At 37.2% G+C, this 13,461-nt stretch overlaps 2 protein-coding genes across 8 annotated transcripts in view; one reads left to right on the forward strand and one right to left on the reverse strand.

Moving 5' to 3' along the window:
- cpeb3 (cytoplasmic polyadenylation element binding protein 3) overlaps window positions 1-11,639 on the forward strand; it is a 112,251-nt gene extending 100,612 nt beyond the window's left edge. For all 7 annotated transcript variants that reach the window (XM_061962380.1, XM_061962371.1, XM_072916200.1 and 4 more), the window contains one exon: window positions 5,009-11,639. In XM_061962380.1, coding sequence (XP_061818364.1) covers window positions 5,009-5,236 — 228 coding nt within the window. In that variant the 3' untranslated portion in view covers window positions 5,237-11,639. The remainder of the gene's footprint in view (window positions 1-5,008) is intronic.
- Window positions 11,640-11,785: 146 nt separating this feature from the next.
- The window catches only part of btaf1 (BTAF1 RNA polymerase II, B-TFIID transcription factor-associated), a 46,884-nt gene continuing 45,208 nt past the window's right edge, over window positions 11,786-13,461 (reverse strand). Inside the window, exon 38 of the mRNA XM_061962348.1 lies at window positions 11,786-12,442. Coding sequence (XP_061818332.1) covers window positions 12,302-12,442 — 141 coding nt within the window. The 3' untranslated portion in view covers window positions 11,786-12,301. The remainder of the gene's footprint in view (window positions 12,443-13,461) is intronic.

The following is a 13,461-nucleotide window of genomic DNA, read 5'->3' on the forward strand; positions in this document are numbered from 1 at the left end:
TGTCACTACTACTATACTACTTGCTTGTACAATATCACTACATTACTAACAATATGTTACCTGTACAATATCACTACTACTATACTACTTGCTTGTACAATATCACTACTACTATACTACTTGCTTGTACAATATCACTACCTTACTAACAATATGTTACCTGTACAATATCACTACTACTATACTAGTTGCTTGTACAATATCACTACTACTATACTACTTGCTTGTACAATATCACTACATTACTAACAATATGTTACCTGTACAATATCACTACTACTATACTAGTTGCTTGTACAATATCACTACTACTATACTACTTGCTTGTACAATATCACTACTACTATACTACTTGCTTGTACAATATCACTACATTACTAACAATATGTTACTTGTACAATATCACTACTACTATACTACTTGCTTGTACAATATCACTATTACTATACTACTTGCTTGTACAATATCACTACTACTATACTACTTGCTTGTACAATGTCACTACATTACTAACAATATGTTACCTGTACAATATCACTACTACTATACTAGTTGATTGTACAATATCACTACTACTATACTACTTGCTTGTACAATATCACTACTACTATACTACTTGCTTGTACAATATCACTACATTACTAACAATATGTTACTTGTACAATATCACTACTACTATACTACTTGCTTGTACAATATCACTACAGTACTAACAATATGTTACCTGTACAATATCACTGCTACTATACTACTTGCTTGTACAATGCCACTACTACTATACTACTTGCTTGTACAATATCACTACTACTATACTACTTGCTTGTACAATGTCACTACATTACTAACAATATGTTACCTGTACAATATCACTACTACTATACTACTTGCTTGTACAATATCACTACTACTATACTACTTGCTTGTACAATGTCACTACTACTATACTACTTGCTTGTACAATATCACTACATTACTAACAATATGTTACCTGTACAATATCACTACTACTATACTACTTGCTTGTACAATATCACTACTACTATACTACTTGCTTGTACAATATCACTACATTACTAACAATATGTTACCTGTACAATATCACTACTACTATACTAGTTGCTTGTACAATATCACTACTACTATACTACTTGCTTGTACAATATCACTACTACTATACTACTTGCTTGTACAATATCACTACATTACTAACAATATGTTACCTGTACAATATCACTACTACTATACTAGTTGATTGTACAATATCACTACTACCCGGTACTATACTACTTGCTTGTACAATATCACTACTACTATACTACTTGCTTGTACAATATCACTACATTACTAACAATATGTTACTTGTACAATATCACTACTACTATACTACTTGCTTGTACAATATCACTACAGTACTAACAATATGTTACCTGTACAATATCACTGCTACTATACTACTTGCTTGTACAATGCCACTACTACTATACTACTTGCTTGTACAATATCACTACTACTATACTACTTGCTTGTACAATGTCACTACATTACTAACAATATGTTACTTGTACAATATCACTACTACTATACTACTTGCTTGTACAATATCACTACTACTATACTACTTGCTTGTACAATGTCACTACTACTATACTACTTGCTTGTACAATATCACTACATTACTAACAATATGTTACCTGTACAATATCACTACTACTATACTAGTTGCTTGTACAATATCACTACTACTATACTACTTGCTTGTACAATATCACTACTACTATACTACTTGCTTGTACAATATCACTACATTACTAACAATATGTTACCTGTACAATATCACTACTACTATACTAGTTGATTGTACAATATCACTACTACTATACTACTTGCTTGTACAATATCACTACTACTATACTACTTGCTTGTACAATATCACTACAGTACTAACAATATGTTACCTGTACAATATCACTGCTACTATACTACTTGCTTGTACAATGCCACTACTACTATACTACTTGCTTGTACAATATCACTACTACTATACTACTTGCTTGTACAATGTCACTACATTACTAACAATATGTTACCTGTACAATATCACTACTACTATACTACTTGCTTGTACAATATCACTACTACTATACTACTTGCTTGTACAATATCACTACATTACTAACAATATGTTACCTGTACAATATCACTACTACTATACTACTTGCTTGTACAATATCACTACTACTATACTACTTGCTTGTACAATATCACTACATTACTAACAATATGTTACCTGTACAATATCACTACTACTATACTAGTTGCTTGTACAATATCACTACTACTATACTACTTGCTTGTACAATATCACTACATTACTAACAATAGGTTACTTGTACAATATCACTACTACTATACTACTTGCTTGTACAATATCACTACTACTATACTACTTGCTTGTACAATATCACTACTACTATACTACTTGCTTGTACAATATCACTACATTACTAACAATATGTTACTTGTACAATATCACTACTACTATACTACTTGCTTGTACAATATCACTACTACTATACTACTTGCTTGTACAATATCACTACATTACTAACAATATGTTACTTGTACAATATCATTGTCAAGTACTTGTTGCAGGTTGCCGAGTTTGCATTTCTTAAACACAGAAATAAGGCACTGATAGTTTCTTCTTTTTCCGGTCTGGTTTTACCGTTTAAGTCCGCACCGGTGCCATTATGGAACTGGAGTTTGGTGCCGATCCCTAATTATAATATATTAGTACCTCAGCTTTCATACACTTTGGTTTTAGTATAATTCAGTTTTTAGCAAAAGTGTTGACCAAAAGTATGTCTCGGTTTTAGTGCGATTAAACACATGCTGGTCTATGTGGTCTTTTTAACGAATACGACTTCTAAATAAGCCACCGTAAAACCAAATAAGCAGGGGTCCCCAAACTTCTTGACCCCGGGGCCAGATTGGGTTAAAAAAAAAATTGGCGTGGTCAAAAGTTTACATACACTTGTAATGTCATGGCTGTCTTGAGTTTCCAATCATTTCTACAACTCTTATTTTTTTTGTGATAGAGTGACTGGAGCACATACTTGTTGGTCACAAAAATCATTCATGAAGTTTGCTTCTTTTATGAATTTATTATGGGTCTACTGAAAATGTGACCAAATCTGCTGTGTCAAAAGTATACATACAGTATACACATAAAGTATACACACCTAGTGTGTGTGTGACAATCATGGGTACTTTAACTTGAACTTAATATGATCTGTCTCGTTGCAGATTAGACAAACTGCCTTTTCCTTACACTGAACAAAAAAAAGTCATATGTCCACTGATGTTGAAAAACTCTACACTAGGAGTCTATTTTACGTTTCGCCAAAGATTTCGCCATATTTTTTTGCGGCACTGCGGCGCGAGCATGAGAACGTCACTTCTAGACAATATCATTTGCCTGAGCGGCTAGGAGACCCCGAGAGTAACAAGCAGTAGAAAATGGATTGATGGATGGCCTAGAAAGGATATATTAAAAAAATAATAATTAAAAAAAATCTATATATATATATATATATATATATATATTTTTTTTTTTTTTTTAACTCTGGACTACCCGCGGGCTGGATTTTGGGGACCCCTGAAATAAAGCATACAAAAAAGTCTAATCAAAGTCAACGAGAGTTTTTGTTTCCAGAGTGTCACTGAACGCACCACTCTACTATGGTAATTGTAGCCAAACCATCCCAAAGTAACATGGCGCTTACTGCCGGTCTTCAGTGGTTTTGCAGAGAGCTCGGTGTCCAAGATGACTTGCACCTGCTATTCCATGTCGATGTCGAGGGAAGAGGGATGAGCGGGCACTTTTCGAGAGCAAGTGAAGTTAATTATATTTATATAGCGCTTTTCTCTAGTGACTCAAAGCGCGTTACATAGTGAAACCCAATATCTAAGCCACATTTAAACCAGTGTGGGTGGCACTGGGAGCAGGTGGGTAAAGTGTCTTGCCCAAGGACACAACGGCAGTGACTAGGATGGCAGAAGCAGGGATCGAACCTGGAACCCTCAAGTTGCTGGCACGGCCGCTCTACAAACCGAGCTGTACCGCCCCAACAACACGTTCTGTTTGGTGCACTTGTATATAGAGATGTCCGATAATGGCTTTTTTGCCGATATATCTGATATTCCGATATTGTCCAACTTTTAATTACCAATTCCGATATCAACCGATGTCGATATATACAGTCGTGGAAACACATTACTATGCCTAATTTCGTTGTGATGCCCCACTGGATGCATTAAACAATGTAACAAGGTTTTCCAAAATAAATCAACTCAAGTTATGGAAAAAAGTGCCAACATGGCACTGCCGTATTTATTATTGAAGTCACAAAGTGCATTATTTTTTTTAACATGCCTCAAAACAGCAGCTTGGAATTTGGGACATGCTCTCTCTGAGAGACCATGAGAAGGTTGGGTTGGGGGGGACGGGGTTTGGGTACCGGGGGGTGTATATTGTAGCGTCCCGGAAAAGTTAGTGCTGCAAGGGATTCTGGGTATTTTTTCTGTTGTGTTTATGTTGTGTTACGGTGCGGATGTTCTCCCGAAGTGTGTTTGTCATTCTTGTTTGGTGTGGGTTCACAGTGTGGCGCATATTTGTAACAGTGTTAAAGTTGTTTATACGGCCACCCTCAGTGTGACCTGTATGGCTGTTGACCAAATATGCCTTGCATTCACTTGTGTGTGTGAAAAGCCATAGATATTATGTGATTAGGCCGCACGCAAAGGCAGTGCCTTTAAGGTTTATTGGCGCTCTGTACTTCTCTCTACGTCCGTGTACACAGAGGCGTTTTAAAAAGTCATACATTTTACTTTTTGAAACCGATACCGATCATTTCCGATATAACATTTTAAAGCATTTATCGGCCATCTCTACTTGTATATTGTCTCATGACGACAATGGTGGTACTAAATGTCTCTTCCCTTCCAGGTGGAGGTGAAGCCATATGTCCTTGACGACCAGATGTGCGACGAGTGCCAGGGGGCGCGCTGCGGCGGCAAGTTCGCCCCCTTCTTCTGTGCCAACGTCACATGTCTGCAGTACTACTGCGAGTACTGCTGGGCCAGCATTCACTCGCGCGCGGGCCGAGAGTTCCACAAGCCGCTGGTGAAGGAGGGAGGCGACCGCCCGCGACACGTGTCCTTCCGCTGGAGCTGAACACCGGAAGGCGCGGCGGCGGACCGTCCAACATCCCCAATAAATGACGTCATCGCCTCCATCCACCTGACGAGGACCCCCGCCTCCTGCCCCCCGTGATGAGCGTTCTGGGAAAGTTGTATGTTAGATTTTTGCACTTTGGCACACCACCTCAATCATACACGCACACACGCACCCGGTGTCACGTGACTCCTGGGCGGCGAGGTCCTGCTGAACCCCCCCAACCCCGCCCCCACCCTTCATAACACAGAGGTGGGACCATCTGAATATTTTAGGAAAAAAAAAAAAGGAGTTCATTTTTATTTTGTACCTATCTAATTAATATATGGATGATTTCAATTATATGTTAGGAAAGAAAAGAAAAAAAAAGCATGCACTTATTTTGAAAAGCTATAGCTATACAGTCCCCTAGAGCAGTGTTTTTCAACCACTGTGCCGCGGCACACTAGTGTGCCATGAGCTACAGTCTGGTGTGCTGTGGGAGATGATCTAATTTCACCTATTTGGGTTAAAAATATTTTTTGCAAACCAGTAATCTGCAAATAATGTGTTGTTGTTGAGTGTCTGTGCTGTCTGGAGATCGGCAGACTTACAACGTTATACTCTTCCATATCAGTAGGTGGCAGCAGGTAGCTAATTGCATCGTAGATGTCGGAAACGGCGGGAGGCAGCGTGCAGGTAAAAAAGGTGTCTAATGCTTAAGACAAAAATAAACAAAAGGTGAGTGCCCCTAAGAAAAGCTATTGAAGCTTAGGGAAGGCTATGCAGAACGAAACTAAAACTGAACTGGCTACAAAGTAAACAAAAACAATGCTGGACGACAGCAAAGACTTACTGTGGAGCAAAGACGGCGTCCACAAAGTACATCCGAACATGACACGACAATCAACAATGTCCCCACAAAGAAGGATAAAAATAACTGAAATATTCTTGATTGCTAAAACAAAGTAGGTGTGGGGAATAGCGGTCAAGGAAGACATGAAACTGCTACAGGAAAACACCAAAAAAAGAGAAAAAGACACCAAAATAGGAGCGCAAGACAAGAAGTAAAACACTACACACAGGAAAACAGCAAAAAAGTCCAAATAAGTCAGGGTGTGATGTGACAGGTGGTGACAGTACACCTACTTTGAGACAAGAGCTATATTGATGCACGCTTTGTTATGCTTTAAAGTCATATCCAACAATTGCGACAACGACTTTTTATTGTCAATATCAGCTGCTGAGTTTCAGTTTTTAATTATTTCTGCTGGTGGTGTGCCTCCGCATTTTTTCAATGGAAACAATGTGCCTTGGCTCAAAAAAGGTTGAAAAACACTGCCCTAGAGACACCAAAGGCAATGTTAAAGAAGGCATTGAGAAAGTAGGTGGAATTAGATGTAGCATCGCTAACTCTGAATGACAATAACACTTGAATATATATTTTTAATATTAATTCCTCCTACACACAACCGGATGAGTTCATTTCTACATCTTTATTTTTATAACTTTTTTTTTTTAAATATAATTCTGCAATAGCCGTGCTGCTACTTTGTTGGTATGATCCAATACAACAAAGTACGAAACAAAAAGGGCTGCCATCCAAGTTTGTTTTGATGGCGGCGCCGCCACTTTTAATCCTCCCCTGTGGCAAAACAAGTCGTTAGTGAGACAATCTTTAGGAAGGAGATATCAAGACTTTGTGCTCTAGGCCCCAAGTAGCTGCTCTTTTGTTGTGAACTATCTATGTGCAGGGTCGCTGTTGTTGAAAGACCATCCTGTTCATCTGTCTGCTGGCAGAACACCTCATTAGTGCTCACTCTTCCAGTGGAATGAGACAATGTTTGGGGGAGCCATGCCAGGACGGTGTAAGTGGTCGATTGATGACACAAACACGCTCCTCTGTTAACAGTCTCGCTCTACTTTGGCATACAGTGTATTCAGAAAGTATTCACACCGCTTCACTTTTTCCACATTTTGGTATGACAGTCTTATTTCAAAATGGAATAAATACATGTTTTTTCTCAAAATTCTACATACAATGCCCCATAATGACAATGTGAAAAGTTTTTAATTGGCTAATTTATTAAAAATAACAAAATCACATGTACATAAGTATTCACACTAGGGATGTCCAATATTATCGGTCGATAAATGCGTTAAAATGTAATATCGGAAATTATCGGTATCGTTTTTTTTATTATCGGTATCGTTTTTTTTTTTTTTTTTTTTTATTAAATCAACAAAAAATACAAGATACACTTACAATTAGTGCACCAACCCAAAAAACTTCCTCTCCAATTTACACTCATTCACACAAAAGGGTTGTTTCTTTCTGTTATTAATATTCTGGTTCCTACATTATATATCAATATATATCAATACAGTCTGCAAGGGATACAGTCCGTAAGCACACATGATTGTGCGTGCTGCTGGTCCACTAATGGTACTAACCTTTAACAGTTAATTTTACTCATTGTCTTTAATTACTAGTTTCTATGTAACTGTTTTTATATTGTTTTACTTTTTTTTATTCAAGAAAATGTTTTTAATTTATTTATCTTATTTTATTAAATTTAAAAAAAAAGTACCTTATCTTCACCATACCTGGTTGTCCAAATTAGGCATAATAATGTGTTAATTCCACGACTGTATATATCGGTTGATATCGGTATCGGTAATCAAAGAGTTGGAGAATATCGGATATCGGCAAAAAGCCATTATTGGACATCCCTAATTCACACCCTTTGCTCAATACTTTGTTGATGCACCTTTGACAGAAATTACAACCTTAAGTCTTTTTTTAATACAATGCCACAAATTTTTGGGCAGTTTCGCCCATTCCTCTTTGCGGCACCTCTCAAGCTCCATCAGGTTGGATGACAAGTGTGGGTTTTTATCCAGGATGTCTCTGTACATTGCTGCAATCATCTTTCCCTCTATCCTTTCAGGTGCTTTTTGGCAAACTGCCCAAAGATAGGTGTGCCAAGTGTGTGGCATCATATTGACAAACACTTGAGACTGTAATTGCTGCCAAAGGTGCATCAACAAAGTATTGAGCAAAGGGTGGGAATATTTATCAGAATCTGAATCAGAAGTACTTTATTAATCTCCGAGGGGAAATTAAGATTTTCAGCACAATCCCATTCGAGAGCAGAGGAACATTACAGGGAGACAGAACAGGATCGCTGACGGGTCTGCCAACTTCTGGCGCCTCTTACAAAAAAGGTGAGAAACAGGTAAACGCTGGGGAAAAGGGGGGTGAAAAAAAAAAAAATCAGTCTAAGCCCCTGGAGAGGAGGTCCAGACTGAGGCCAAGGAAAACAAATAAAGTACATGTATGTACATACAGTATGTACTTGATTCCATTTTGGAATAAGGCTGTCAAATAAAATGTGGAAAAGTTAAACGCTGGGAATACTTTACAGGTGCATTGGAGCTGGCTTCTTCTGTCCACAATTTGGACATGGTCCTCAAACGAGTCTTGAAGAAACAGTTTTTTCAGGCCCAAAGCAAACATCCTGACATGTCTCCCCTAAAGAGGGTGTCATTCCAAGGGAAGGGTCACCGCATCAGCAAGTGTTTTGCCACCAGAAGGGTGATCAAGATGCTGTAACGCAGGATGGTCTTTCACCTGTCACACCGAGCAACAACAGCAATCCTACTGTGGACACACACAGACACGCACACGCACAGCGAGAAACTCCAACAAAAAGAGTCCAGTTTGCAGACAAACTGAAGTTCTCATTTGCAGCGATTGTTGATAGAATTTTGCAATTTGTTTTTGATACAAAATATGCCTACAACTGTTATTCGCTTTCGTAGATGTCCTTTGAAGTGTCATCACAAGGACACGTGTACACACAACTTTCGATTCATTAAGACACTAAAAATGTGTTTTGTTGTTAAAAGGCAGATTTTAAGTCCCATAACTCAACCAAAGATGCTGCCGAGCTGTCATACTCCCACCCACACGGGGGGCGCTGCTGCGTGTGTAGGAGATGCAATCTTTTAGAGGCAGCATGGATGAAATTAAAAAGCTTCTGCAAATATTGGCATCGATCCAATACTGAAAATGTTTGTTTAATTTGTTGATTATAATTCAAATTAAACAGAACAAATAAGTTGTATCAACAAACCCATGTTATGACATATCACAGCAATACCAACTAAATCAACCGCGTGCAAAATAAAACGTCAAAATTGTATTTTGTTATATTAATCCTGTCTTTTTGCCCGACAATTTAGTTTCGTAAATAATATTTCAGTATAACAAAAAGTGAAAATCAACAAAAGATTGGATCCACCCACCCTTGTTCTCTCTCTCTCTATATATACAGTATATATATACACCATATAAGTATATATATACGTGTGTGTGTGTGTGTGTAAATTGGGGTTACCTAATGCATTCACGTTTATTTTGTCCTGCAAAGCTTGAAGTAACAGACCTGCTAACAATATTTGTGTTTTGTTTTGTATAAGATTGTGGACAATCCAAGTTGATTAGTTTGTGAGCAGCACATCCTTTAGTCGCTAACTGGTGTTTTTTTTGTTAAATATCCGTTTGTTTATTGTCACGTACATAAAAAAGCAGGATATATATTTTTTACTGATACAAGACTTTAATAAATTAAAAAAAGAGGCTAACCATAAGTATCCCAATGAAAGTGAATTATGGGTGTTAGGTTTCTTTTCTCCACCCAGGCAGGTTTTTATGCTAGTCCACTCAATAGGATATTTTGTTATGCACTACTACTTTGTCAGCAGCAACACAAAACCATATTGCTTTATGACTGACACGTGATCTTTTTGCAATACCTCAATTTTGAAATGCTATTTTTTAACTAAGTTTATCCAGATGATTAAAAATATATATATTAATTTAATTCCTCAAGAGAAATTATTTAACAGATTTTTTTTGCTTTAAGATTTTTTTAAATGGAGTTTGAGCTTTATAATGCACACAGTGTGAGAGTACATTACTACTGTAACTGTATGGTTTATTAGTAGAGTAATTAACATGGAAGAAAATGTAACTTTTACCCCCACTTTTTGTATCTTTTTTTTCTTCCTAAAAATACATGCTCCTGTGTTTTTGTTTAGTATTTTTAACCCTGACATGTTAGGTTGGCCTCACTTGTAGTTTTGAGTGAATCTTATTTGATTAAACAAAGCAGCGTGAAAGCCCCCAACCCAAGGTGCATCAATAGACTGGTGGCCTTTTCACTCACAACACTTGAATTTATTGGGTTTTATTTTCTAAAGCTAGAACTGTTATGTGCAATACTGTTTGTACTGTTTGTAGAAAAGAAAACAGCATAAATCTTTACTGCAGCATTATTTTCATTGCATTGTGATTCACAAAAGCATCTTTTTCTACTGTACCCGCTAGTTTGTTTCTTCCAGTAGTATGTAGCCTTTGTACTGAGAACTTTTTTCATTATTTTTGCATAAAAAAAAATAAAAATAAAATAAATTTCATGTTTAATTTTACATTTGCTTCACAGATTTCCCAACTTTAAAGGGGGAGACTTTCATGTATTTTATTGTGTACTTTTACTTGGAGTAAATTAATTTTATGATCTTTCAAATCTTTTTTTATATTTTACTTTTGGTTTTTGAAGCTGGAAAATGTCATCTAAAGTGTCTGGATTCTTAAAAATGCTTTGTGTCAGCTGGCTTATCAGTGTGGAAAATCATATGTAGTAATTACACAAGATTTGGGCTTGATGTTAAAAGTGAGCTACAATGTAAAAGAAATAAAAAATAAAAAAATTGCAGGAGCGTATACATTAGTTGCTGCTCCTCTTCTTACTGCTGACACAGCATAACTTTGTAGCGCTCTTACTCACCTGTCCTGTCTCGTGTGACTGTATTTAAGTGTGCAAGTATAAATAGAGCTTCACTGCATATCAGTATTTTTATGACTTGTATAAATCCTAATAACTCACAGGATGATTTGTCATTGAACGGTAATTTTTTTTTTTTTGTTCATACCATAACTCAGGCTGGAGTTGTATTTCGGAAAAAATTAAGACATCTAGTCCTCTTGCATCGCCATACAAGTATAAGCAGGTTTGTCTTCTCTCTCTCTCTCGATATATATCGTATATAAATATATATAAACACAATATACATATACACACATACATAGTATATACATATATACACCTTTTATGAAGACAACATGCAACTACCGGTAATCTGAATGAAGGTCAGCATCATACATGAATCCGAAAATGTACATTACACACACTGTGGTGTCTGTTATGGCAGACTGTTTTTATTTCCTATGAAAGGATGAGCACACTGGTTGTATTATTTTTTTTTAACTATTATTTGCATTCACCAATCAAATTGTGAGGATTCCGAGATTGATTTTTACAAATCCGACTCCGGCATTCATTACTTCTGTAATAACAAATGTTAATAATGTACGACTCCGTGACACTTTCATTTCTTTGTGTGGCCAACTTAACACTATTAAAGTATTTAAACTACTGTGTGTGTGACCACTATGCTTTCAAATGTGTTAGGCTGCACAAAAACACACTAATAACTGTTGCATGTAGCTCAAAAAGGTACGTAGAATTTATTACAATTCCACCTTCATAAACAAAAGCAGCCATTATAGAAATATGTACATGTCCATTCTTTTTAAAACACTTGTCACAAGTTGGAGAAAGTTATTTCAGCCTGGTTTTTCGTGGGCCATTTGAAACAACTAAAAAGGTAGCGCCATCTAGTGGATGAGACTCTTGTGACAACATGGAGCTCATTATGTTGTGGTGTGCCGAAATAAACCTTCAGATCTGCGAGACAATAATTGTTGTGCTTCTAGAAATGGCAATGAAGTCATGTTGTGTAACACTGCTGACATTATGTCCTCAAATCTTTCCTATTAGGTTTCGTAGCGGACTAAAAATCTACGAGGTGGACAATGGTGGGAAAATAAGGTCAAACTAATATGGACACTTTAAGTCCTGCGTCCTATGAATGCACCAAGAGGTTCTAGCAGGTTCTGTTTGATTCTGACCAGCAGATGTGGTGTGGTTGAGGTAACGACCACGTGAGGTTGTGTCCCTACAGGGAGTGCATGAAGTTGTCCAGGTTGTACTCGGTGTCGTACTGCTGCTGGTCCCATAACTCTCCCAGACCGTCCAGCACAGACTTCATGGAAGACTTCCCAGGAGTCGACTGTTCTCCTTTTTCACCTTTGTTGTCCTAAACACCAACACAAGTGTTCAGCTCGATGTCACATAAGTGAAAAGCAACAACAATTCTATGAACAAATGATTTACTCTCAAGCAGTTTTGTCCCGTTTTTCAATATTTTCACTTTAGTAGTTGACAGTCTTAAAAGTTGAGAAAAAGCTAAAACAATACATCGTATTCCACATTTGTTTTAGCAATGTTGTTTCCCAACTTTATGGTCTATTGTCTAATTTGTATAGTTGGCCAGCAGCACAGGCCACTCCTTTAAAAGTGATGCATGTTTTCATGTTGGTCTCCAAAAGCGTCCAATAAAACAGAATACAGAGGGGTCCGAGTACTCGCTAAATCTAGCAACAAAGTCGCAAAATTGGCAACGTTGATCTCTTCTGCTACGTCTTCTTATTCAAAAGTACTTTAGGTGTGCTATAAAGGAGAGTTCATTTACTGTACAGAGTTGTTAACAACAAGCTGCACCAGGGTTTCCCCTTAATGAATTCGATTCTGGCAGTGCGCCATCACAACACATAAGCCACCACACCTTAAAAATGAGGCGATGTTTTAACGCGAAAACAAAATAAAGTAATACAATGTATAGTAGTGTCCAGAAGAAGACACGTTTGACACTTTTATTGCCAATCGAATGCTAACAACGGGCCCAATTCCAACAAGAATGTCCTCCGTGATTCACAACACGTCCTCATTCTCCGCCAACACGTATGTTTACAGACCATGGGAAAAATTAACACCATAACACACTAGCATACACATCAACACTAGCTGGTAGTTACAGTATGAATATATATATATATATATATATTTTATTATTTGCGCACTATTGATGCACTGAAAATTTGTCCGCCAAAAAAAGACACTTTGATCACCGGAACAAGCGAATGAATACACACAAGGTTGTCTGGATCAGAGGCCGCATGTCTGCAATGTGGATGTACTTTAACGTATCCGAGATATACCCACAGGCAACAAAGTAAAAAATTTAAGATGACAGTGGCGGCTTTTAACGAGAGAAAG

The sequence above is a fragment of the Nerophis lumbriciformis genome, linkage group LG02, assembly GCF_033978685.3.
Source record: "Nerophis lumbriciformis linkage group LG02, RoL_Nlum_v2.1, whole genome shotgun sequence".
Lineage (NCBI taxonomy): Eukaryota > Metazoa > Chordata > Actinopteri > Syngnathiformes > Syngnathidae > Nerophis > Nerophis lumbriciformis.